The sequence below is a fragment of the Sander vitreus genome, chromosome 17 (genome assembly GCF_031162955.1).
Source record: "Sander vitreus isolate 19-12246 chromosome 17, sanVit1, whole genome shotgun sequence".
In the NCBI taxonomy this organism is placed as follows: Eukaryota; Metazoa; Chordata; class Actinopteri; order Perciformes; family Percidae; genus Sander; species Sander vitreus.
Window position 1 is genome coordinate 6,629,333 of NC_135871.1, and position 27,202 is coordinate 6,656,534.

General features: G+C 41.0%; 1 protein-coding gene across 1 annotated transcript in view; it reads left to right on the forward strand.

The window, feature by feature from the left end:
- The window catches only part of hs3st1l1 (heparan sulfate (glucosamine) 3-O-sulfotransferase 1-like1), a 38,718-nt gene extending 12,491 nt beyond the window's left edge, over positions 1–26,227 (forward strand). Inside the window, exon 2 of the mRNA XM_078273589.1 lies at positions 23,154–26,227. Coding sequence (XP_078129715.1) covers positions 23,344–24,285 — 942 coding nt within the window. The 5' untranslated portion in view covers positions 23,154–23,343 and the 3' untranslated portion in view covers positions 24,286–26,227. The remainder of the gene's footprint in view (positions 1–23,153) is intronic.
- Positions 26,228–27,202: the final 975 nt, after the last annotated feature.

The window sequence follows — 27,202 nt, forward strand, 5'->3', positions numbered from 1 at the left end:
AGTGGCCAGACTCTCTGTACAAATGAAATGTACGAGAGTCTGGTAGGACCAGGCTACCTTTAATACCTATAACATTGAATACATTGTTAAGAATTTAACACAATATTCCACAACTAGACTCCACGTTTTTATTATATGTTATTATACATTGTTTTATGTCTTGTGCATTGGTTTAAACACACTTCCCTAATACTTACTTGCAATGTCTTACACAACATGCTTGAAGAAGAAAAATAATCTAAAATGTCAAAACTCAAGCAACACTTGTAGCATTAAGAACAATTTTATTGTGAGACCAACACACTTTGGTCTGGGGCATTTGGTATCTTTGGAAACTTTGGGATCTCCACAATAATCTAAAATAAAGTGCTGTGGCTTCACAGCATGAGCTTGTACTTTGACTGGGATTGAAGAAGTTAAATCTGTAAACATACTGTTGACTGCTGTTGTACTCGTTGATTAGAGAACTTTTCTGTAAAGAACTAAAGTTACTAATTCAGCTTTAATCCACGAGGCAGCTGAAGCCATTTCTCTCCTTTGTCTGCTCCCCCCGTTCTTTACACATCAGGGGTAGTGATCTTAAAGGAGCATATGAATACTCATGAGAACAAAATGTCAAGCATTGGTCGGTCCTGCGGGCTCGCGCTCTCGCGCCACCACCCGAAGCAACATTTGACATTTGTTCCAAAGGCAAAGATCTGGGTTTGTCTTAACATGAAATTTGATCTTTAGAGACATTGATTTAGGTTTATTGTGGGAAGGTCACACACCTAAAAAAGGCAGCGTAGACAGTCTGTGCTTTGATTTCCGAGTTACAGAGGAGATGGAAATAACGTCCTCACAGTGCGCGTCAGATCAAAACATTTAGCCCTCATTAAGTTTTTAATACAAATAAGCTCTAGTTTCTTGTTTTACAAATAGATGTTTTGTTAACAGTAAGTAGCCTAAGTAACACAGGACTCTCTCTCTCACACACACACACACACACACACACACACACACACACACACAGGAAAGTGATAGGCACAGATTAGTCTGCAGAGAAAGCTATTTTACCAGTGTTAATGATGCCTCAGTCATGCTTACTGTCGAAGGGTTTAGCAGCCATCTCTTGAGGCTGTGCAGGGAGCTGTCCGTGGTGCTGAATGAGACTATTGAGCACCATGTTATGGCACTTACCCACTGCGGCTCGGCTCAGCTCGGCTCGACTCGGCCGCGGTGCCCCGTCCTCCTTTTTCCATTGCAGATTTAGTACCCACCGCTGAGCACCAGACAGAGCCACGGTGCCTCTGCAAAATAGCCTCGGGAAGGAACTTGTTTTGGTGGAACGTGTACGTAGGGAGGCAAGCTCTGGAATTAAAATGGCTGTTGAGTGTGTGATGAGAAAAAAAAAAAAATATATATATATATATATATATATACATATATATACATACATATATATATATACATACATATATATATATATACATATACATATATATATATATATATATATATATATATATACGGAACTATCCGTAAATGAAACATTGTCGATATAGACTAGCACCATGGTAGCGTAGAGGCCCAATTTCTAGGAGATGGCCCTGTCGTTTTAACCTAAATTCCAATGTAACAGATTTGAAATAACTGGTTAATGTTTCTTTTGGCTTGCTTTTACAATATGTGACAGTCTGGCCATATAAATAGACAATCAGCATTGATCTGTTAAAGAAACCCCAATTTGGAGCTCCTTCCGATGTCGAAGACATTCAGATTATAGCTTCCTTTTGATTCCTCCATTTTTTCAAAGTCGTTTATTTTTTTTCCATTTCAATTGATAGCATTTTCGTTTACTCACTCTAATCTTGTAATTATATCATCCCCCCCCCCCCACCACCCACCCCCACACACACAAATCTACAGTATGTATGTAGCAGCTGTCCAGCATGTTTAGCACTTTCTTTTTTTTTGATCAGTTAATAATTATGATAGTTAATTAAAATAGATAATTATGAGCAGCAATAAATTGGGTGTAAGAGGATATGTATATATACTTTTTTCATATTTGCTTTTAGTTTTCTATCATCTAGGCAACATTAAAATAACATTATCTCCTAATTGGGATTCAAACAAATGACAGTAAATAATACACAGACTGAAATGATTTTCTTTTTAAGCTAAAAGGTTTTTTCTCCCTGTTGACTAGTATGTTGAAGTAAAAGAGGATGATTCATTTGCATAATGCATTTAGTTCTGTGCTCCAGTATTCACGTATCATTTACAAACCCACTTACTAGTCTTCATTTTAGTGTCAGGTAAATATTTCATGCATGCATGTTCAATTGATGTGTGCATGCATATTCCATTATTGGAAATACTTTTGCTCCTACAATGGGGCTTTGCTCCATATTTGCTCATATTTGAGTATCGCACAGGGAGTAGTTTACTTTATATTTGATAAGATCCTTTTGTCGGTTCAAAGAGTGAGTGTGTGATAAAAACTTAACAGGATAACTCGGGGAGAGCTTAGCCCAATAACATTCAAACAGATGTTTTTGCCACTCACCTTCACAATGAGTTTTCATCCCACGGCTGCTTCTTTACATCATCCCCCCTTGATAAACTGCAGCAGGATTACAAGGTGTGGGCTGTGATCTGCTCCAGAGGTCTGGAGCACAGTGGGGATTAGGTATGGCATTTGATGTCAGCTTCCAAGGTTTCAAAGAATAATACACCATCCTCATTTCATCACTATATGCAAAAGTACAGAGAAGGTGGTTTTGGCTACTGTCCTCGGGTCTTCTGGTTTATAGCTTTGAAGGGAAGTTGACGAGGAGTATAAGTCCTATTCATGTATTTTGAGCCGAAGCAATTAGTCAATGAATCGATTAATAGGCAGAAAAATAATCAGCAACAATTTTGTTAGTTTATTAGTTGTAGTTTTCAGGCAAAAAGGCCAAAAGTTCAGCTTCTGAATTGTGAATATTTTCTGGCTTTTATACGGTAAAAAAAATAGTAATATTATTGGGGTTTAGGCAATTGCAGACCGTCCTGACCCAGAAAACAACAGTATCAGCGGATTGTGCATGTAGTTTGTAACGACGCATATTTACGTTTTTTGTTAGGCAGCAACCTCTCGTGGCCATAGTAATTATTGCGAGAGCAAACAAGAAAGTAAGCTGACAAAGTATCTGAGCGCCTAATTCCGGGTAAGGAGGTAGGTTGGGGTGGTGGATGGGTCAAACAAGCATAGGACTTTCACCCAGGATATAAGGGTTTGTGTCCCATGTGAGACCAAAAGCCAACTGTCAGTTTTTGAAATAAAGTTAAAGAGTTTTACCGACCTTAGTGTGTGACGCAGTGACATTCGTAACGTCACGTAACGTCCTCATTTTAGTAGTTTTATGTTACTCCTTTTAAGTCAAACTAGTGCTGGGCGGTATGACCAAGAATTTGTATCACGGTATCTTTTAAGATTCTGGCGGTTTCAAGGTATATCACTGTATTTTCTTTCTTTTGCTTGACTGGGCCTTTATAATGGCTTATTCTACTGCCAGGAGTGCATAGAATAAAAAAAACAAAAAAACATTTCAATGTCATCATGTTTACTAAAAGCTTTTATTACTAAAGAGTTTGCTTGGCTCCACAACAACTATACAGTAACGTTATATCGAGAATGCATGAAACAGTTACAGAATCTGAACTATTTTTATTGTGCAAAAGTTGTAAAATAAACTTAAATTAAATAAATATACATACCAACAATTTTAACATTGCTTCCTTCCAAAACAAAATAGTTTTTAAGATTGCTGTATAAACACTACCTGGACCACAGGTAACGTTAGGTTGTTATAGAAAAGTGGGCGACTGAACGTAGCTCCCCTGTCATGTGACGTTTAAATAACGTTATTTCTGCAAGGCAAGACATCTTAAATCCAGAGTTTTAATCATTGCTCTGAACCCGTCTTACTCGACGGTCTGTAGCGAGACCGTAGGTGGATTGTTATTGCGTTCATAATGTTGTTCAGCTGCGTGCTTGAGGTGAAATGTCTTTAACGTTAGCACGGCCGAGTAACGTTAGCGCAATGAGTAATGTTAGCACGACGAGTAACGTTAGCGTGGCAACAGTGGCTAAATTAAGTCGGATTTTTTTTAAAACAAAAAACTTCAGAACAGCAGACGTTCTGCTGTATCTCCTATCTTTCTTCATCCTCTATATTTCTTCTCTGTTCTTGAAGGTGCAGTGGCAACAGGAGCCTCTCCCAGCTTGACAGACTGTTATGCTAACATTACCTGGCTGGCTAGCAGCTATAATGTTACCCAGCATGCCGTTCGGCGGTGTAAGTTGATAAATGTACAGTTATCAAGTCAGATTTTTTTAAAAACAAAAAACTTCAGAACAGCAGACCTTTATGCTAAAGTTACTTGGCTAGCTAGCAGCTATAATGTTCGGCGGTGTAAATTGGTAAATGTACAGTTATTAGTGTTACAAATTGATTATATCACAAATTGTTGTGTGCTATAGTGTTGTATCCTGTTAAAGAGAGTTAGTTGTGGGTTATTAATTGTTGTGTTATAAAGTTACTACCATGAGTGAGAAGGGTACGCAGTTAACATGGGTCCCGTTCTCAATTCACTTGCAGTTTGTTTTGCCGTAGCACTCTTCGCAGCAATGCACTGGAATTACAGTATTTAAAAAATTCATATAATTTCAGAAATGATGGTAAAAACTGGCATACTGCCCAGCACCAAGTCAAACCCTGATGTTTTACTAACCCTAACTAAGTACAGTCAGGTCCATAAATATTGGGACATCGACACAATTCTAATCTTTTTGGCTCTATACACCACCACAATGGAGTTGAAATGAAACGAACAAGATGTGCTTTAACTGCAGACTTTCAGCTTTAATTTGAGGGTATTTACATCCAAATCAGGTGAACGGTGTAGGAATTACAACAGTTTGTATATGTGCCTCCCACTTTCTAAGGGACCAAAAGTAATGGGACAATTGGCTGCTCAGCTGTTCCATGGCCAGGTGTGTGTTATTCCCTCATTATCCCATTTACAAGGAGCAGATAAAAGGTCCAGAGTTCATTTCAAGTGTGCTATTTGCATTTGGAATCTGTTGCTGTCAACTCTCAATATGAGAGCCAAAGAGCTGTCACTATCAGTGAAGCAAGCCATCATTAGGCTGAAAAAATCTAAACAAACCCATCAGAGAGATAGCAAAAAAACATTAGGTGTGGCCAAATCAACTGTTTGGAACATTCTTAAAAAGAAAGAACGCACCGGTGAGCACAGCAACACCAAAAGACCCGGAAGACCACGGAAAACAACTGTGGTGGATGACCGAAGAATACTTTCCCTGGTGAAGAAAACACCCTTCACAACAGTTGGCCAGATCAAGACCACTCTCCAGGAGGTAGGTGTATGTGTGTCAAAGTCAACAATCAAGAGAAGACTTCACCAGAGTGAATACAGAGGGTTCACTACAAGATGTAAACCATTGGTGAGCCTCAAAAACAGGAAGGCCAGATTAGAGTTTGCCAAACAACATCTAAAAAAGCCTTCACATTTCTGGAACAACATCCTATGGACAGATGAGACAAAGATCAACTTGTACCAGAGTGATGGGAAGAGAAGAGTATGGAGAAGGAAAGGAACTGCTCATACCACCTCATCAGTGAAGTATGGTGGTGGTAGTGTCATGGCGTGGGCATGTATGGCTGCCAATGGAACTGGTTCTCTTGTATTTATTGATGATGTGACTGCTGACAAAAGCAGCAGGATGAATTCTGAAGTGTTTCGGGCAATATTATCTGCTCATATTCAGCCAAATGCTTCAGAACTCATTGGACGGCGCTTCACAGTGCAGAGGGACAATGACCCGACGCATACTGCGAAAGCAACCAAAGAGTTTTTTAAGGGAAAGAAGTGGAATGTTATGCAATGGCCAAGTCAATCACCTGACCTGAATCCGATTGAGCATGCATTTCACTTGCTGAAGACAAAACTGAAGGGAAAATGCCCCAAGAACAAGCAGGAACTGAAGACAGTTGCAGTAGGGGCCTGGCAGAGCATCACCAGGGATGAAACCCAGCGTCTGGTGATGTCTATGCGTTCCAGACTTCAGGCTGTAATTGAATGCAAAGGATTTGCAACCAAGTATTAAAAAGTGAAAGTTTGATTTATGATTGTTAATCTGTCCCATTACTTTTGGTCCCTTAAAAAGTGGGAGGCACATATACAAACTGTTGTAATTCCTACACCGTTCACCTGATTTGGATGTAAATACCCTCAAATTAAAGCTGAAAGTCTGCAGTTAAAGCACATCTTGTTCGTTTCATTTCAACTCCATTGTGGTGGTGTATAGAGCCAAAAAGATTAGAATTGTGTCGATGTCCCAATATTTATGGACCTGACTGTATTTGTGTTGCCTAAGCATAACAAGTTCCGTTTCACAATGTCACGATTAAAATTTCCACCGTTGTCAGTTGTTTAAAACGGCCAACGTGCAGCAGTAAATATAACGGTCTTAATGTCGCTTTGGGAGTCACTGGCAATCAACCTATTCTGTCTTTTAGCTATGAAGATGTGTTAGCTATTGTGATGGTCATTCTTCACTTTTTTCTGACATTTAATAGAATGAATAATAAATAAATAATCATCAGTTTAATCAAATATAGATGTTTTAAGTCTAGCACTTTGAACTACCAAAAACAGCTTCCCCCATTTCAAATTTAAGTGTAATATTATGTACTATATACAATGTAGAAATGTGCAAACAGTCTACTCCACCAGCCCCAGTTCCTGTTCCCCAGGTTCAGTGTGCAGATCTGTTTGTGTCAAACACAAGAAACCAGTTGTTATTCCTACTTTGCTCTCTAAAGCACTGCTATTCTGTGAGGTCGATTTGACTTTTTTTATTTCCTGAAATGGGTGAAGTCACTAGAGAGGTTCTTTGAACTGTATTCTGCACAGAGAAGTTCGAGCAGCGGCATGTGTGCATCTGTAATTTCCAGAGCAACAGATGCAGTTTCATCCGCCTGTAATTTAATGCAAGGAGCACACCACATGTGAAAACTCATTGCCCAGCAAATGAAACCATTACCTCCCAAGTTGGAGTTAAATACGGAGAAATTACTCATTTAATGTCTGATTATTCCCTAATACAGCTATCTAAACAATAGCAACCACTCATTCCCACAAGTAAAGTCTGCTTCTTTGCAAGATATGGGCGGCAATTTGCTTGTCAGGGTCACAGTGAAGTTTATTAAAAGATGCACGCCAAGTAAGCAAAATAATTCATCGGTTCGGATTCATTATGACATGGCTCTCTAGTCTGACGATTTGTCTTCATTATCCAGCCAAGCACCAGGCAGATAACGTTGCCTCATTTGCTTTGCGAGCCTCAATTTTCCCTGAACGATAATGCGGCTTCTCTTTTGTGCGGCTGTGGTAAAGACATGCAAGCCATTTTCAATATGCACGCAGGATTACAAAGGTTAATCAGCAATTTAAAGCTAATCTTTGTTAAATACCAATAGAAGCATGATGTGTGCTCGAGACAGATATAATCAGGCAAACCCCAAAACAACCCTCTTTCCAAATGAAGTGAAAGATGGTTAATCTAGGCTTTACAGCAGGGGTTGATTAGCAGAGAAGGGGAGGATGGCATCACACTTCTCCACTAATGTTCCATTGTTCCACTGTTTGCTAAATTAAGCTGTCAAATTCTTTTGGGCTAACTTCAGAAAACTGTCCCACCCCTTGCCGTGCTTTTACTGTAAGGAGAATTAGGTTGAGAGGGTCACACACCTACATTTTTCTCACCAAGGCAAACTGTGTTCAGTCCCAATCTGTTTCTGCTTTGAGGAGCCTACAGAGGAAAATGCATGTAATCTTGCTTCATTGTTGCTATGGAGTTGAGATAATTATGGAGTTTTAAAATTATGCAACCAAGGACGAGAGCCCTCTTCCCCCGTCTGGGAAAATGAGTAATTCATTTTTGCCTTTTTTTCCTCAGTTAATATGCAGGCGACTGGGAACACAGGGTCCTAGTCATTATCTGGTCTGGTCTGGTGAAACCATGTCTGCCCAGTTGGCTGATTAAACATTTGAGCTAGTTCCCTTACATTCCACCTTGTTCATAATTGTCAAAGGTGGCACTTCATGATACCAGAACGAGATGACAAAAGGGTTCCATTGGTTATTAAAGTGTAGGAAACAAAAGTTCTATATTATCTTGTTGACTATTCAAATAATCTCCGGACAAAACAATGTATTTCCTATTAACCACAAGCCATTTAAGTCTCTTGGGCAGGAAATTACAATAATGGGAAATAGAATCAGCTGACCTTAATGGCTGAGGCAGTAATTCCATTGACAAGGTAGACTCCTTTAATAAAGATAAGCCCCTAAGAAAATCAATAACCTGAGCTAATTTCCAAAGGACTCCAACTCGTCTAGACAAACACCGTATTCACACCAAACCAAACAAGCCTCACAAACCCATGAAAGGCCCTTTTTCATTGATATTGCTGTGAGAACAAAACAAGACTGTTTTTTTCACCTTTTGCTACAAGAGTCAGTGACACAGCAGGCCAACAAGCAATCCTGCAGATGTCCCTTTTGCTGCTTCTTTTTATCCCCCCATTAGGCCTTCGATGCCGGGTCCACAAACTTCTCTAATTAAGAATTCGTCTTCAGCAAATTCACCCATAAAATGGCCCTTGCTGCGGAACGTGGGGTAATAAAAGGCGTTATTGGGCCTGCGACCTCCTTTGGCTCTTATCTCCCATAAACAGTTCCGTTGGTTTTACAGGGCCATGGAGAACGAGCAAAGGGGAATCGTGGGGGACTGATGACTTATTCATGAAGAATGGTGCATCATGATGGCACAGATGAAATTGACAGTGAGAAGTCCTAGTACTATATGCTGTTATGTAGTTCTGATAAGACTTGTCTTGTGCTTGAAATAAATAAATGTTGAAATGTTGATCATCTTAGGCCTGGGCTTTAAGGATTAAACACAGAGTGCTGGTTCGTTGGGGGATATAAAATACTACATATACGTCATTAGCAGTGTTGGGAAGGAAACTTTGGAAATGTTATAGGTTGCCTATTACAAGTTACCCTGTTTAAAGTGTAATAGTGGTGAAAATACTTTATCAAAGTAATGTCACTTATTATGTTTAATTACTTTTTGATTACTTTTCAAAATTTTTAATGACAGCTTGGGAGCCAATGTAACTGTCTGACTGGTGGCGCTTAAAAATTCAAACAGGAGAACCGATCAAAAGCATCAGAATAGCATCAAACTTTAGCTGGAAATGGCAAAAGAGGACTTTGTGCACATGATAAACATGTAAAGCAACACAACGAATAGTATTCAACATATAGCCTAGCTTTTTACAGAAAATATTCAAATGTAATCATGAACATTTTCATAGGTAGCTGTAATTTAATTACACATGTTTTTCCCCAGTAACTGTAACAGATTTCAAATACCTTTATTTTGTAATTAAATGACGTAACGCCATTACACGTTACTCTCCAACACTGCTCTTAGCCGTACCAGGGCTCCAACGTTCCTCCAACGTTCGCTTGTGGGTTCATACCCACAGCGACGATGCTCTGCTCTGCTATGAAAGTCACCCTGCTGAAGTGACATGATGTTTTTTCCCTCTATCTTTTTAACCTGATTCTGTCACATCCCCCAGAGCTGCACATGCACGGATATTGTCATTAAGTCAGAGACAGGTCTTTCCAGCTGTTTAAATGAGTCTGAATTATTTACATGCATCTCACCTCACAACTCTGTCTTCCTTTCCATGTGCATTTAATTCAGTTAACAGGAGTGACTTCATAAAAAACGATTTTTTTTTATCCTAACCTCATCTCAGTTCGGCGTGCTCTAGTGATTTTAAATGATGACAAATCCCACCTCGCCATGCAGGCCGAACACCAGACGTGTACGGTAGGATTGCATTGGAAACTCTGCTAGTGTTATGTTTGCCAGGGAGAACAAGAGGAGAAAATAAAAAGTAGCAGAGAGAGTGCCAACACTTGTGGTTAGCCTTCCTTGAAAATGTGTAAACACAGCCTCGCTAGGAGTGGAAACTCGGCTTAAAAGCAGATGTAGAGCCCAGCTGGCACTTTCCATTTCCTCTCAGGCAGAGTGAAAATTTTGCACTGAGCTAAGGCCGACTAGCTGCCTGGTGCCACATTGACAGTGGTGTGGAAAAGGCAAACACTGTAAACAATGTAATGATAGAGCGTAGGACAGCCGCATGCTGCTATGATGGTTGACATCCTCCCCCATCTCTGCCCAGCCAGACCTCTGAACCCCCTCCCTGCCACAGAGGCGGAGACTAGGCACCAGGAAATGGAGCTGCAGATGGAGATTGTTATTATAGATAAACACTTCCCTTTCGATCTAGTTTGCCCTGCAAGTACTGTAGGAAATTACAAGGATGTTGCTCAAAGTTGGCCACTGATTTTATATGCCTCCAAGGTGCCACTGTGCACAGTCACAAACTGTGCTCAGCATCATTTGCTGAGCATAGTTTGTGTCCCCGTCGATGGTCATGATGAGAATACATTTCTATATTTGTAGAGCTGAAGCCCATTTGTCAATCGACAGAAAATGAAATGGAAACAATATTTTGATACTCGGTTAATCATTTTTTGTTGCTTAATCAAGCAAAAATGGCACTCAAATGTGAAGATTTGCTATTTCTGTGTGTGTCATATTATTTTGGGCTAACATTTGAGGATGTCACCTTGCGCCCTCAGAACCCAGTTCCTGACCTAAAATACTTGACAGATTAATTGATAAAGAAAAATAATCCTTAGTTGCAGCCCTATATATTTGTTAAGCTATTTTTCAAAAGGCTATTGGAGTGTGAATGTGTGTGAAAGTTTATCTGATGAGCAGGTGGTACCCTGTACGGCAGTCTCGGCCACCAGTGTATGAGTGTGTGTGACTGGTGAATGGTTCCTGTACTATGTTAAAGAGCTTTAAGTAGTCGTTAAGACTAGAAAAGCGCTATATAAATACAGATATTTTTCTAAATGTACCATGATTTATACTCGTCTACTTATAAATCATAGATTGCACTTTTTCCAAGTCTGTCTAGACGCAATAGTCAGGTGCCCATATGAACATTTAAACAGGTTTTGCCTGCTGTAATAATTGCTCCTGTTTGTACTGGACATTAAAAGATCCCTTTCCTAATGCACTTACAGTGTAAGTATTGGGGGGGGGGGGGGGGTAAAATCCACAGTCGTCATACAGACTGCATTAGTGTGAAATGTGTTTCCCTGGACAGTGAATGAATGAATGAATGATTTTTTTATTTCCGTGTCTGGCCGCTTACACGGCCCATCCATTATAGGATTATTCAGACACATTTTAAATAAACACTTTCCTAGTGCTGACACTAACAAAATATATACATAAAAGGTTACAAACTATAAAACAAAACAAACAAACAAGTCAATAAAGAGTAAATACAGGTAGGGTTACATAAAGTTAACATTTCAACATAAAACCCTTTCAGACCAAAATAAATTATAATAGAAGTTATTGTTTGTACAAGTACAACATTAACAGATTAGGAAGATACTGTAGGTATTCAAAATAAGTAGTAAAGAAGGAGAGACTGGAGGGAGAGCAAGAGAGAGGGGAGAGAGAGAGGCGGACAAACAGAAAGAGACGTGTGTGTTTACATAAGTACGTTTGAACATTCATGCACTAGGCAACTTGATGCTCTGCAAGATCTACTTCATGAGCCCACTACTGTGCATAAGTTGTATATTTTCTTCTGTTCCAGGCTTTATGTACAGTATATAATTAGATATGGCAAATATGTGGTTATACAGTGTTTCTATCTTGAGCTGCAGTGGGAGGTTAGTAGCAAGACATTTTGTGCTGAAAGGCTAACTTTGGTATGGAGAAACGATAACAGCAAAACCTGTTTCAGTATATATATATATATATATATATGGGCTCATATTAGACAGGCTTTAAAAAGTGTGAACCAATCCTTAATGACATGTCATGGATATGCCTGCTACAAAACACAATTAAAAGAATGACTTGGCAAGTTTCAACCTACGCAGTTCAATCCCTCTGATCGTTTTACAATCAATGAGCAGCACGTGAGGCGACAACTTGATTCACTTATGCAGATGAGGTAGCTTGATACTGTGAGTAAGTTCCACTTTAAGGTCATTTGCTGTGGCTAAAGGACCTTCCAGACTATGTTTGTGTGTGTGTGTGTGTGTGTGTGTGTGTGTGTGTGTGTGTGTGTGTGTGTGTGTGTGTGTGTGTGTGTGTGTGTGTGTGCTGTCTGTGTCAGTCTGATACTCTTTTCCATTCCTGATCTGCATAACTCACAGTTACGCTTCATTGATCTGTCGTTCGCACGTACTGCAGACACCAATGAATCTAATCCTGGCTGTGTACTCATGTGACAGTCAAGTCATGTACTCTGGGGGGTCAGTTGATGTCTGCTCTCTGACTTTCTCCAACTAGATCTCACTTTTCTGATTGTCAGTAAGAAACTATAGATATGCTGTTTTGTGCCAGCCTCTCTTCTGCTCACTGTGTATCTGTGTAGTAAGAAGTAAGGGCTGGCTACACCACAGATACATTTCAGGATAGCAGAAAAAAACTCTCTGAGTTGTTTGCATTTCTTTAAAGTGCCCATATTATGAAAAAAAATCACTTTTTCTGGGATTTGGGGTGTTATTTTGTGTCTCTGGTGCTTCCACACGCATACAAACTTTGAAAAAAAACCATCCATGCTGTTTTGAGTGAGATACAGGTTTCTGAATGTATCCTGCCTTCAGTCTCCGGACAAGCAGTTCAAAATCTGCACAGCTTTCTACATCACTAGCCGAGACGAGGGGCCTAGGGGGCTAACCGTTATCATGCTAAGGCTAGCATGATAGCGCTAGAATGCTAGCTCGTTCTCAATGGCAAAACACTGCTACAACACAGACAAATTCACCCTAATCTACTAAATAAATTGTATAGAACTACTTACATGTCCCTGTTCTGCAGGTATTCCACGCAAACTTGGAAGTGCGCCCTCATTTAGAAGAAGTATCCCGGCTAATCCTGCCTTGTACAGGCCGAAGTTGGAGCCAGCTCATGTTATCCTTACCTAGCTACTGCGCATGTGCGACTGACAACAGAGATGTTACAGAAGTTAAGAGGTCTCATTCTGTAGCTAAAACAGAAACCTGACAGCGCGTGAAAGGAGGAGCTGCAGCAATGTGCAGTAGAACAAAAATATGGTGTTTTTTGAAAATTAAACCATGTAAACCTATTCTGGTACAACCTCAAAATACAATTATGAACCTGAAAATGAGCATAATATGGCCACTTTAAACCAATCACAATCGCGAAGCTCCGGACGCAGCGACGGTGGCTCTGCGAAATAGTCCTGGGAACAAGGACTTGTTTTGATGGAACATTTGCACCCCACAAAAGAAAACGCCACATACAGTATTAAATGAAGTTAACCGTTCACACAATACAGGAACGTAAGCTATTTAAATTAGTTGAATACAAGGTAAACATAATTTGCTCTTACCAGTGTGTCACCGTGTTTACTTGTTCCATAGCAAATCCCCTCCAATCGGCCCCAAAACGTCCCAGTTAGATAGTAAATTTCATAAACATATTCTTTGTAAATCTTTACAATCATTCCCTGAAGGAACAAAGCAGGCCTGCCTTGTTGCACGATCAACATTTTCTTCAATTTCCAATTTCAGTCTGTAGCTTGCTAGCTCGAAGTTTGTTGTTGTTTCCCAAAGTGAAGGGATTTTGAGAACGGCAACACAGAGAACGGAAGGTGAGAGGCAAAGTCTGACAGAAGTACATTGCCAGGCTTTATCCTGTACTTCCATTGCTCCACACTACATCTGGCCACATAGAGGGTGCTCCCTCTTGTGTGTTTACTATGTGTGCCGGTGATATCCCGCTGCTGCAGCAGCATGGAGCACGATAACCAGTACTGACACATCTAACTGTATAATGCTTGGACCTCTGATGTGAGCAAACACAGGACGCCCCTGTGGGAAACGGCTTTAAGTTGAATGCATTATTATCCGCTCGCTAGCTGCAGCCTGCTGTGGAATCGCTTGGCAGCCAACAGCACATCGCAGAAGGTCCAAAAACCTAGAGTTCTGCAGTGCTGAATACATATTTGCGATGGCAGGAAAACACTGGCAGATCTATGGCGTGCGCCTACCAATAGCATGCTGTCGTGCCACAGCTCGAGAGCTTTTCCAAGTTATGTAGAACTGCACACACCAGCTGTAGTTAGGGGAAATAAACACAGGATATCTTAGTTGACCTTCTCGAAGAAAATACCATGCCCCTATTGCACATATTGCATATATACTTTGGATTTGGAGTTGTGTTCAAATATCAACAATCTTTGCGCAGCATTGCTTACTGCACCTTTAATATGTATTACATGCTTTGCCCTTGAGTACAGCTTACCCAGTGCATAACTCAAAGCTATGCTAAGGTGAGAGTGCACTTGATGTGTTACTTAATGCTGTTCATGAGCGGTAAGATTGATGCAGTTTAATAAACAACACTACACAATCATAAAAGTCTCCAAACATGATGCATTTGTCTGCACTTTCCTCATTACAATTGTGATATCTTTGTCAGCTCCCAGCAGGCCTTCCCATAGTTTTTCTCATTAAACTATTCATCAGATAGGCCTCATCAAAGATTAAGAGTATCCTCACAGTTCATTACAAGATGCCCTGCTTTTTATTTGATGAAGTAATTCATCCATAATGTATGTGTATATATTGCAGTTTTGCAGGATGCCTGCCTGCGAGACTGCAGAACAGCATCGGCTTTTCAAAGGATTAGACCCAGTACAAGGAGAAGAGAGAGTAAAGTCGGAGCATTTGTTTTGATCGAGTGTTCCCTCTGTGCTGAACTGGTGCAATTACTTTCAGTGGAGGAGATCAGACTCATCGTGAGAACGAGTACAGGCTTGATGGGAAAAGCATGATAAGAATTACAGTAGCATTAAATCAGTGGAGCAGAATTAGCTTTGTCTCGGAGCCGGTGATGAGGAGGCTGTTGCTGCGGGGAGATCTCGACGCTGTGAAAAGCATAGGTGCTTTATCAGAAGTGGCAGGCTGAATGAAGATCATCAGGCCATCTTTTGATTGAATTCTTTCTCATAGTCTTGTTGTTTCTGACAGACCACGGAACACTTCCCTGAGTGAGTCAGCATCCTTGGGATTGGTTGCCTCCACTCATCCAAGGGTGATGAGCAAGTCAGCCTATTTTATCTGCGAAAATGCCTCCTGGGAATCCAGACAATGTCAGTTGATGCTTGAAATAAATCTCAGAGCATTGACAAATGTCAGCGCTAAATAGGAGGAAGCCTGGGCCAGGGTATGCAGCGGGGGTGAAAGAGATTGCTAGAGTGATCCGTGTCAGTTGAACAATGGTGTGTTAAGGCTGGGTAACTGGAGGATCAATGCGACGGCAAAATGACATTGTGGCTCGATGCAGGATTGTTTGACCAAAATCAGGAAAACCGAGAATGTTTCCATTGTTGATACAGATCTTTATGCAGATTTTGCCAATGGCCTTCCAACAGACCTTTATCGAATTGGGTGGCTCATGTTCTACTTGTGCACAGATGGCAGTGGGCAGAAGGATTGGTAATTGGAAGAGACTGTGTTGCACACTGAACCTCTCTGCAGGGGAAAAAAGGGCTGAAAAGAGTGCTATACTGTGAAAGTTTAACTCAATGTACTGTATAGAAGATCACAGTTGAAACACTGTAACTAGTGCCTGGGGCTACATGTGTCTGGTTGTGCTAGCAAATGGCAGATTACCTCCTCTTGAAGTCCGTAATGAATGCCTCTGCTGACAAGTGGGTGTGGATTAGGTCATTGTGTTACTCATGTGCTCCCGAAATAGCCAACTATTGCTTACCGTCAGAGCTGCAGTGTAATTTCTGCTCAAAACAAGGACATGTTGTATCTCCATCTTCAGTTTCACCGTGTGAAATGTTGCTGAGGTGGAACATAGAACCGTCTATATCACTATTAGATAACACCTGTCCTAATTATGGCATTATGGACTTCTCAGACGCTTAAAAGTCTAGTTGCAGGTTTTCATCATTCAACAAATGTATAATAAGTCTTATCAGATGCATGAGACAATGAATAGTCAGTAGACCAAGCCATTGAAGGGTGGGATGAAATGTTGCGACTCAAGTACGAGGGGATGAACAGTGGGTTGAATAGGGATCAATGATGGACCAGGGGGTAAGACTCCGGTTGTGGGGCTCCACAGCTTCATTGTCCCCCCCTAAACACACATGTAGAGGTAGACACATGAAAGTTTGTTCCTCAACCTAAGAAAGACTGAAAAATGAAAGATTAATTAAATGGAAAATAGATGCCCGTATCATTCCAGTAACAACAAAAAGTTGATCAGTTGATCGGCAAATGTTTTTTTGGGGATTTCGGCGATGTTTTCTATTATAGGGTTGTATTGCATATTGAGTAATGATAGATGGATTATTTTTGTAATTAAAGATGTAAAGGTATGGACATTCCAAAAAGGGTAGGAACTGAAAAGCATTTTGCTTCCTCCTACTCCATTTCGGACAAGGGTATTTATTTAAGTCTTTGTTTATTTTGCTTATTCTTGCTTCTTCTTCTTTCATAGCAAACTACCTTTGTGTCTTGTATTTTAAGTTTTTTTGTTTCTTCTTTTGTATGTTGATCGACACAAACTATTCATTCATTCATCTGCTAACATTGATGTTGTGAATACAATATTAGTTAGAGATACTTATCCACCAGGTGGCCCCAGAGGAGAGTGTTACTGACTATCACTCAGTTGCCAGTTTATTAGGTACACCTAGCTAAAACAAAAACAAAAATCCAATCCAACAGTCCTGCAATACATCCTCCCTTCATGAAGGTATTAATGTTCAGTTTTTGTTGAAATTGTTTAAGAGACGTGTTGATTTAACTCTGTGATCATTTTGGGTGTGCCCCTTCTGGTCTAATACCAACATAGTCTTGTAAGTACCAATGTATCTCTAAGTCTTTATCCAATGGAAGTTGACACTTGTCATGTGTCTTGGGAGCTTCCACTCTTTTATGGTGGGTCACTTTTTGGCTCCACAGGGCAGTTGTGGGTTAAATACCGCTGTTGCTCAAGCAACCACAACCTCCAACCTATTTACTCACCAGTAAGTGGCTGTGATATACCAGTAATGTAAATAGATGGGGACACCTTACTCATTATTTCTTCACATTATGATCAAACTAGCTTTGTAGGAGGATTGGAATGCTCAGCAGTGCTCAAGGTGTCCCTTGCATGCTGATTTCCTTTGAGTTTTGGATATTAAACACTTATTTCTTTTCTGTGTACACCTTATATGCCCCCTGAAAAATGAAACCAGAGTGTCTGTTTGTATTAGATGCATCTTTTCATCTAAAAATAAAGGTTAAGGAGGGAAGAAAAGATCATCTCCATTCTCTTTCTCCATTCTAAAGTCTTGCGTTGTTGTAGCAGAAATGAATAAATCCATGCCAGGAATCCCACTGTGAACAAAAATGCATCCATAATTTAAAACCCATCCAGTATGTGGGAGTACAGTTTCAGAGCTACAGTTAGATGTGTGTGGGTGGGTAATATATTGTACTGGGTTTTTGAGGGCCTGTTGGAGAGAATGGCTGAGGAAAAGAAGAAGGAGCAAAGGGGAAAGAGCAGAGAAAAAAAGAATGATGGTGAGTGCGTTTCTGCATCCCAAGTGATAGTTTTTTGGGTGGGAGGTCACTGTATTTTACAAGAGATCATCCAACAATGCTGTGAGCTAGTTAAACAGAAACAAGATGGAAAAAAAAAAACAGGCGATAAGGAAGGTTGTCTCTGCACTCAATTCTACTTCAGATTACATATGTTGTATCTTCGAAAACAAAACACTCTCCAACTGCCAACGGTAAATTCTATAAAAAAATGTGACCACGATGAAAATATGAATACTAACCATGATTAATACCTTTAACTTATTCACTTGAAATCAATCCAATCCATCCACAAAAGCTACTCATTGCAATCAAGCTTTATTGCAGCAATAATGATTTTGTATGAGCGTCTCTAATGAGCGCCCATTAGAACAACAAAGCTGCCCTGTGCAATACCTGCTGCCTGCCACAGTTAATGGCAGGGGTCCGTGCTGAATATGAATGAGGGTTTGTTCTGTAGATGTATAGAGGCGGCAGTTTGGGTTAATTAGTGGGAACCTGGTTCCCTGTGCCACTGAGAACCTGTGGAGCCCTCCTCTTAGCCTGGTGGGATATAATGAATAGTGCAGATCAGTTGGCAGAGCTGTCAGCTCAGGCGGAAGGCATCACTTTTTGCTCCGGTGAAAGGCAAGTTTTATAGCCCAGATAATGGTTGGCAAGTGCAGCTCTAGTGTGGGGAGGCTCTATCTCGCGGGTTCAAGTGGGAATGCGGTACAGGTTGGATTTTGTTATGAAAGCAATAATGCCTTTGTCTGTACTGAGTTCCATTTTTTATAACAATTATATTCACACGTCAAGAAGGATATCCCAGTGTGCAAGGCAAGGAGGCATTTACAGCATATTATTAGCCAATTACAGAGCTAATGCACATTAAATCTCATTCAGTGAAAGTGCGGTCAAGTCACTACCGATTGATTTCCTTGATGAATGGCCCTTTGCTTCCTGTCTCAAATTGATCCCCTTTCATTCCCAAACTGTGAAATATTAATTATGCCAATGTCTAGCCATTTTGAAAGAAAAGCTTGGAATTAACTGTGATTCAGGAGGGATTAATTGTTCTTATTAGGAATTAAGTGATTTTTCGTCCAGATACCAGCTGCAGTACCTAAATGCTCACTATTTGCCGATACAGATTATCCAACACTGTTGTCTTTTCCTGAAATGTCAAGTCTGTACACATCACTAGGGCTGCAACTAACGGTTATTTTTATTGTTGATTAATCTAACGATAATTTTCTCGATCAGAAAGTTTTGATAATTGTTTTGAAAGATGATGTCCTCAAATGTCTTGTTTGGTCCACACCTAAAAGATATATTCAGTTAACTGTCACAGAGTGTAGAAACTAGAAAATATTCACATTTAAAGCAACACTAGAGAACTTTTCCTGCTTTGGTCCCCCTATAGGTTGGACGCGGAATTGTCCATTACATTACATTGTCCAGTTCATTCGAACTACAGATCCGCTACCCGATCTCGCAAACTTGCATAATGTAATGTAATGGACAATTCCGCTTCCAACCTGTAGGGGGACCGAAGCGGGAAAAGTTCTCTAGTGTTGCAAAAGAAGCTAGCCTGGAAACCCAGACCCAAATCCGAAAGATTAAGGGTCTGGCATTGAGTAATGAAAATGGCCCAATTCGAGGGGTGGCATGCATGCATTTGAAAATCTCGCTGCACGCAATTGGATAACACTACGACCAATCACAACAATACACGGGGTGACGTATCCAGAGCCTCATACGCTTACCTACCAGCGGAGCTAACTGGTAGATTAAACTGTTGTCATCTGTTTAGCTCACCTCTGGCCCGGCTATACCAGATACTTCGATGTGATGTGGTGCAGCTCGGCGAACATGGGGCATAATTATTGAGCATCGTTACTCAATGCCAGACTGACTTGCTGAGCAAATTCAAATTGTGCTCTCGCGAGAACTCTGGATTTCCAGGGTATTAAGAAGCTGGAATCAGAGATTTTTTTTGACTCAAACCGATTAATCTGTTTTCAATACTTGGGCGATTCATTTAATAGTTGACAACTACTGTAATCTATTAATCTTTGCAGCTTTAAACATCACTGTGACTGGGATCATTTTTATTAAGGCTAACGTGAGGACAGAGATGGTTGCAGCACAAAAACTCACAGTCAGTGGCCTGTTGTGACTGAAAGAATGCTAGTGATTTGGCACAATACGGATCCAGTGTATCAGATCTGTGCATACCTAGTTAATAATCTGGTTTATATCACTGCTAAGCGCAATTATACAAACATTGATCAAATGGTAGAAACACTTTAACCTTTCAGTTTCATCTGTGTTTCACCTTGCCAGCTCTGGTTTGGCTGCATCTCTATGCTCACACCTGTAGGGGATTAAGATGGTGCACCTCCAGAATCCCTGTAGGAAATTCACAGGAGCAAAAAATGCAAACTGCATATGCAAAAAAGTGACTAGAGCCAAGATTTGAATCCAGACTGTCTTGCTGTGAAGCAGCAGTGCTCACACTAAGCTACCACACACAGGTGATATATCCTACTACCAAGTCTCAGTGAGTCCTAGTTCCTCTCTGCCAACCTGGGTTGTGTAACTTTCAACCGGTTCTCACTACCAACTTGTAAAATGCTGACGCTCAGCGTCAGATACAGACACAAAAATCCCCCCTTTAGCATCTGTATGAAACGCACCGGGCAGAGCAGCAGCTCGACAGCGGTTTTGTAAGATGGCATAGTATTAATAGTGTTTGTGAGTAGTATGGAAGACTGAAAATCCCAATAAGAAGGTTGGCTGGGGTGGTGGATGGGTCAAACAACACAGGACTGTCACCCAGGAGACCGGGGTTCGTGTCCCATTCTTGTCCCACGTGTCACTGAAACATACATTTTTTAACCCCACCTACGATCTTTTCCTAACTGTCCCGTTCATGGGGTGCAAGTCAGTTAAACATACGTCCAGACCCAGAGCGCCAAAAAGTGACGCAAAGAGTCCCAACCAAGCATTCCGTTGCTAAAGGAGACTTTTTCTTCAATAACAAATGCCAAAGACCAAGCGTTGCTTTTTGATGCTCTGGGACTAAGAATGTGTTGTAACCTTCCACTGGTCCAACACTGTTCAGTAGAAGTAGTCTTGGTTAAGTGGTCTGCAAGATAGCGGTGCTGCCATGTGCAGAGTGAAAAGGTGGAGAGATATACATCAAGTGCTGAATAAAGCAATAAGGCCTGGTGGAATGTGAAACAATGACTCCTTCCAGGTGGTGCTGTGTTGTGAAAGGAGTGGGGGGAATTGGATGAGACAGAAAGCTCGTCTGGCTGCCTGGATGTTAGCATTGGACTTGGCAGCTCTCTGCCAGGGAAGCGCTGACAGGCAGGCGCGCCTGTCACAGCACATAAGCGCCTCCTTGCACAACCCTGAAGGGCAGGTCAGCTCACAGGCCCAGTCCCACACTCAAGCCACAGACCGGAGTGTGAAGTAGGGGCATGTGTCATAGCCTTTATACGCTTGAATGACTCTGAAAGGTGAGAGAAAGGCCACTGACATCGTAAAAAATGCACATTGGTAGTCATACTTCTCCCGTACTTCGCTTAATTAGAGGGACCTCGGTGATTAAACTGTACTCGAGGTGAGCATTTCTGCAAGCAGAGCCATATTAATAACAGTTGATCACTAAAAACCACTCGAGTACTGTACACAGATTTCAGAAAAGTAGTTTTATTCATGCCTCACGCATCAATGATCCTCTTTAATTATTATTGACTGACAGTTTCTCAACAAAAGATGTTTTCTGATCAATTTCTAATGAGTGCTGTGGCTCTTATTTTACTGTAAAATGACACCTTTCTTTTACAATGGTGGAAAATTCTATTTCATCAGCCTCTCTTTATCTAGACAAAACAGAAACAGACTTCCTATTTTTTTCCGATGGGAAAATTGGACAGAAACCAGCCTTCCTGCTGCTATAAAAGCCATGCAATAACTAACCTTTTTAAACCCCAATATATGTAATAAGAGACTACAAAAAAATGACACAGTAATTCAGCATCTTACTGGTAGGAAGATCACCCCCTGCATGCTTAAATCCCACCACAGTGTGTTGAAGTGACTTCTGTTAGAAGACCAGTTTTGGAGTTCAAATGATCTGTAACCCTTTTTGTTTTTAGCCTATACAAATATAAGTGATGAGTAATATGTATGTGCTGAACACACACAGTCTGCTTGCCTAATGCATCCAGAATAGTACTCTGTAGTTTGTGTGTGTGTGTGTGTGTGTGTGTGTGTGTGTGTGTGTGTGTGTGTGTGTGTGTGTGTGTGTGTGTGTGTGTGTGTGTGTGTGTGTGTGTGTGTGTGTGTTAGCCTGTACCCAGGCAGGGAATATCTTTGTATGTTGAGATTACCTTACCATGACCTTTGCTGTTGAAGCTGGGTGTTTGCATAGCCTGGCCCTGTTGTTTTGACTAGCACAGAGTAAGCAACAGCTCTCGCAGCTTGTTTTCCACGTGAAGGTATCTGAAGACTTTTATTTTTTTTATGAATTCCATGACATTTAAAACAAAATGTCTTCTGCTATTTCAGCTCATGGCTTCCTGCTGCAGAGCAGGGGAACATTTTTATACATGTTTTTTTTGTTTTTCTTTTTTTTTGGTTAAGGAACACAAACAATTTGACAAGAGCACATCGAAGGCAAGAAAACATGGTGAATATTACAATTATTTAACAGCCGATGTAAAAAAACGTTAAAACGACAAGACAGCAATTGTGGTTGTGAAACCTCTTCTGCAACATTATAAGTCTAATTTAATGCTCTATATCGTTCTTCTTGTGTTTGCTGAATTCCATTGCCATGGTATTGATGTTTCTTGTCATGTATAGGAAATCAAAGTCATCTAGAAGTGAGAACTCATCTGATTTCCTGCAATAAATTTGCCTTTTATAAGTCTCCAAATGCCATGATTTGATTCTCTGTTATTGATTTGAGTCTGGATTCTGACCCGGTAAAGGAGGAATGAGCGCTCACTTGCATATTTCAGACACATTTTCTAACGAGCTGTCTGGCTAACTGTTTTTCAGCCGGAGAAATTACAGTATCAATTGAAAGTTACTTTATAGAGTTAGAGAATAAAGCAGATGGGACAAGGAAAAATGAAAAGAGACTCAAAGAAAGATGAATTGAGATTATCCTTTTGAGATGATACACTTATAACAGACATGGATTGTATTTATGGTCGGATTGCTTTTTCAGGGGAATGAGGAAAGTGCCATTTCAGTATAATACAGACATTCATTCTGCTTTATATGCCTGAAATCTGAAAGACTTTTCTCCTTCTTTTTGTCTTTGTTCTTCTCTACAGATGTGCTGTGGACTGCCGATGATTTCTCCTCCTCCCCCAGTTCAAATTCAATGGCAGACAAAGACTGCACTTCTCACCGCTCTTGTTATCACTGAGCTCGAAAAGACAGATCTGGTCCACAGCTAAACCATTGTCTCCTTTTTTTCCGCTTCCATCTCTTAAGCCAATCTCCACTCTCTGTACCATCACCATGGCTTGTTTCCTTGCATCTGCCTTTCTTCTGGTTCTCCAGACATACGCTGCCCCAACTGAGCTTGTCCAGGCAGGATTTGGCATAACACTGGACCCCATGGACCTTGATCCTGGACTACCAGTCGATGTCTCTGGTGATGTACCCTCCTCTCCACCCCCAGGGACTAGTAAAAGAGCCCCGCACAGTATCATTATTGGGGTTCGCAAGGGGGGCACAAGAGCATTGTTGGAGATGCTAGACATACACCCTGAGGTTGCTGCTGCTGCCACCGAGGTGCACTTCTTTGACTGGGATGAGAACTATGCCAAGGGCTTTGAGTGGTACCGTGACTTGATGCCCTACTCTTACCCTAACCAGATCACAGTGGAGAAGACTCCAGGTTACTTTACGTCAGCCCTCGCACCAGAACGCATCTGCGCCATGAACTCGTCCATAAAGTTGCTACTGATTTTGCGAGACCCGTCCGAGCGGGTCATCTCCGACTACACCCAGGTGTACTTCAACCGGCTGGAGAACCACAAGCCGGTGCAAGCCATTGAGAACCTGCTAGTGCGCAATGGAGCACTGAATATCCGGTACAAGGCCATTCAGAGGAGCCTGTACGACGTGCACATGCGCAACTGGCTGCGCCACTTCCCCCTGGAACAGATCCACATCGTAGATGGGGATGCTCTGATACGAGACCCCTTGCCAGAGCTTCAGAAGGTGGAACGTTTTCTGAACTTGCCCCCAAGGATAGTATCCTCCAACTTCTACTTCAACCAGACCAAGGGCTTTTACTGTATCCGAAGTGATGGTCGAGAGCGCTGTCTGCATGAGTCTAAGGGACGTCCTCACCCCGCTGTCAACAGCACCGTCCTCCAGCAGCTCCGCACCTACCTACAGGAACACAACCGAACCTTCTTCAGGCTGGTGAAGCGCACCTTCGACTGGCAATGAGGAACCTAGATTGATCACAAAGCGGACTCAAGGGAGCCACTGCCTTGTCGGGGATGAGGACAAAAAAGGGGCATAAAGCACTTTACAGAACTTTTAAAACCCCTTTGAATAGCCTCTTAATAACTACTGTTGTGATCTTTGGTTTCAGCAGAGCACTTCTATATTTACACGATAAGGCAAAAAAAAAGAAAAACTGTAATTAGAGGCGTAAATGGAAGAATCTCTAAGCTTAATAAGTAATTCTCTCTGTGTTGAAAAAGTGATCAAATCGCAGCAGAAACTGAAACTGATGAACTTTTTTCCCCTCTCTCTTGTTTGATATTCTCGTTCTTGATAATAAATTGTGCTGCTTTCAAATGTACCACAAAAGTGGCATGCTTCTATCTCTCTCCATTTTATTCTGGCTATCAAATACCCCTGAGCCCTCTCACCTGTGTTATTTCGGGAGTATACTGAGATAGGCAGAGGCATTAGAATAGGCCTTTGATTTGCTGTAGTGGAAGGTAGACAGTAATGCAAGGAAATGGGTACCCTGGAGCGGCGCTTTAGTAGTACATGAATCACTAATGACTTTGGACATTGAAGGTAGCCTGTGCCTGTGGCTATATCAGTCAAATCTCCATAGTCAGCAAGCTGAATCCATGGAGCTGCTGTTACATTTTGCCACTGGTCTGTTCAACAATTTGTTCAGCTGTTAAATGTAGTCATTAAATGCTGTAAAACATTTACAAATGATAATATATCTGTGTAAACCCTTTTCTATATATTATCTCTTTCCTGAATCATACTTTGCATGCAGTTTTCCCAGAAACATCTTGTCAATACACAACAGATAGACATGGGTCATGTTTCTTTCATTGATTAGGCTTTAAACAGCAGCCAAAGCTACAGCTCCGCTGGGATCCGATGTTCATGTGATCTCCCCACTCTGTCTGCTGGAATAAGCACTATAACTCTCCCGAGGCAAGTAGTCGTTGATGCTACATTGGATCTATATCCAGAACGGAGCATAAGAGGAGGGCATGTACCTGTAGGCTATATAGAAAATGTTGAATATTAATATGAATAGTGTAGTACATTGGTGACCTGGGGTTTAAAATTATAAATAGACTGGAAGATTGTGTGATTTTCATCTGTGTACACAAGTTCTGTGTGATGACAAAGGCGGTGCTAAATCCACCATAACTCATCTCGCTCAGGGACTTTTATCCCTTCTGCTCACCAGGGGGCACTTGGACTCCAGAGTAACTCATGAGGGAACAGCGTGAGGAAATGTGTCTAGACGTGCTCTTTCTAGGATCCCCTCTGTGGGTGCGCACACAGGTGATGGGCCCGTGACAGTTACCTTCCGACCCTGGCCGACGCCTGTCTGCTTTGTATCACCCAGCCGCTCATCTGGAAGAGAACGACACGGCACAAGCGGCTTTGCTCCACTGCCACAACACGCACACATATACACACACACTCTCTCACACACACACACACACACACACGGTACCAATGATTCCCAAGGTGTTACATTGGCGCAGCACAGTGTTTCCATTAAGCAGGTGGGCAGGAAGGACAAAAGGGCATGTTTTGCTTACAATATGAGAGTACACACTGAACAAATTCCCATTTATAGCCTTTATGTATTGGAGTATGCTTGCTGTTTTTGCAGAAACACTGGGAGCTGCATAGTGCATCTGTAGCTGTCCAATATTGGTCTCTGAGGAACTGCAGTCAGCAATGGGTTGTTTAAGGCAAAGGATTTTTTTGATTAGCAAATCCCCTGAAGCTCATATCGCTGCAACAAATGCAGCTATATGACTCTGTTATGGAGTTCTGTAGGCATAAGCTTTTATACAGTATTCGAGCTGTGACTACACCTGCTTTTGTGTAGGATTGTTGCTTTGTTCATGGGATTTATTGATGATAATAAAATGGTAAAATAATACTTTTATTGCAAATGTATCCTTGTGTTACTCTTAATGTGGTATCACAATATCACAATGGAGATTCTGGTCTTTATTGTGTTATCCTTGATGACAGCCATGCTAGCAGCTCTGTGAGGCTGTACTTGTTGCAGTGGTGCCAGAGCTAAATACTAACGTCAGCTTGCTGACATGCTCACAATGCTTACAATGTTTACCAGGTTCACCATTTTAGTTTAGCATGTTAATGTGTGTTACTTTAGTTTACTTTAGCTTAGCATGCTAAAATGAGCTAATTAGCACTAAATACCGTACATCTAAGGCTTATGGGAATGCCATTTGTTTTGCAGGTATTACCAAAGTATTAGTTAAATTTAAATTATTATTTGAATTTTGGCCTTATGATGCCGCTATTATGGGAAGTTAAGGGATCACCAAAGTTGTTTGGCCTACATGCCAGGGGAATTACATTTCTGGACCAAATTTCATGATAGGATCCAACAGTTGATTTGAGAAATTTGACTCAATACCACAAAATATCAACCTCATGATGGCGCTACAGAAAAAGACAGGGGATTGCCAAAGTCAATAGGATTCATCCTATGGGGACTTTAAATGTCAAAATGTAAAAATGCCGTGGCAACCCAAATCCAAAACTTATTGAGATATTTCAGTCTAAAACAAAGTGATGGACCAACCAAAAACATGCTGAGATGTAAATCTTGCTATGTATTGTCAACTAAAATAAACTGAAGGCAGCATTATCTTCATCATCTTGCATTTTGAAATGGGATTCAATCCAGCAACCACCTGGTTACCCAGTCTGCCACTTTAATCTGAAGCCGAAAACAGCTGAACAAGAGCTCTCTTATTAAAAAATTTGTGTGCAGCACAGTTTTCTCAATGCTTTACATTACTACAGCATTTTGAGTACTAGTTTTGTCCCTTATACAGAAAAATAGACACGTTGCTTTAGTTCTGATATACAAGAATGCAAGGCAAGT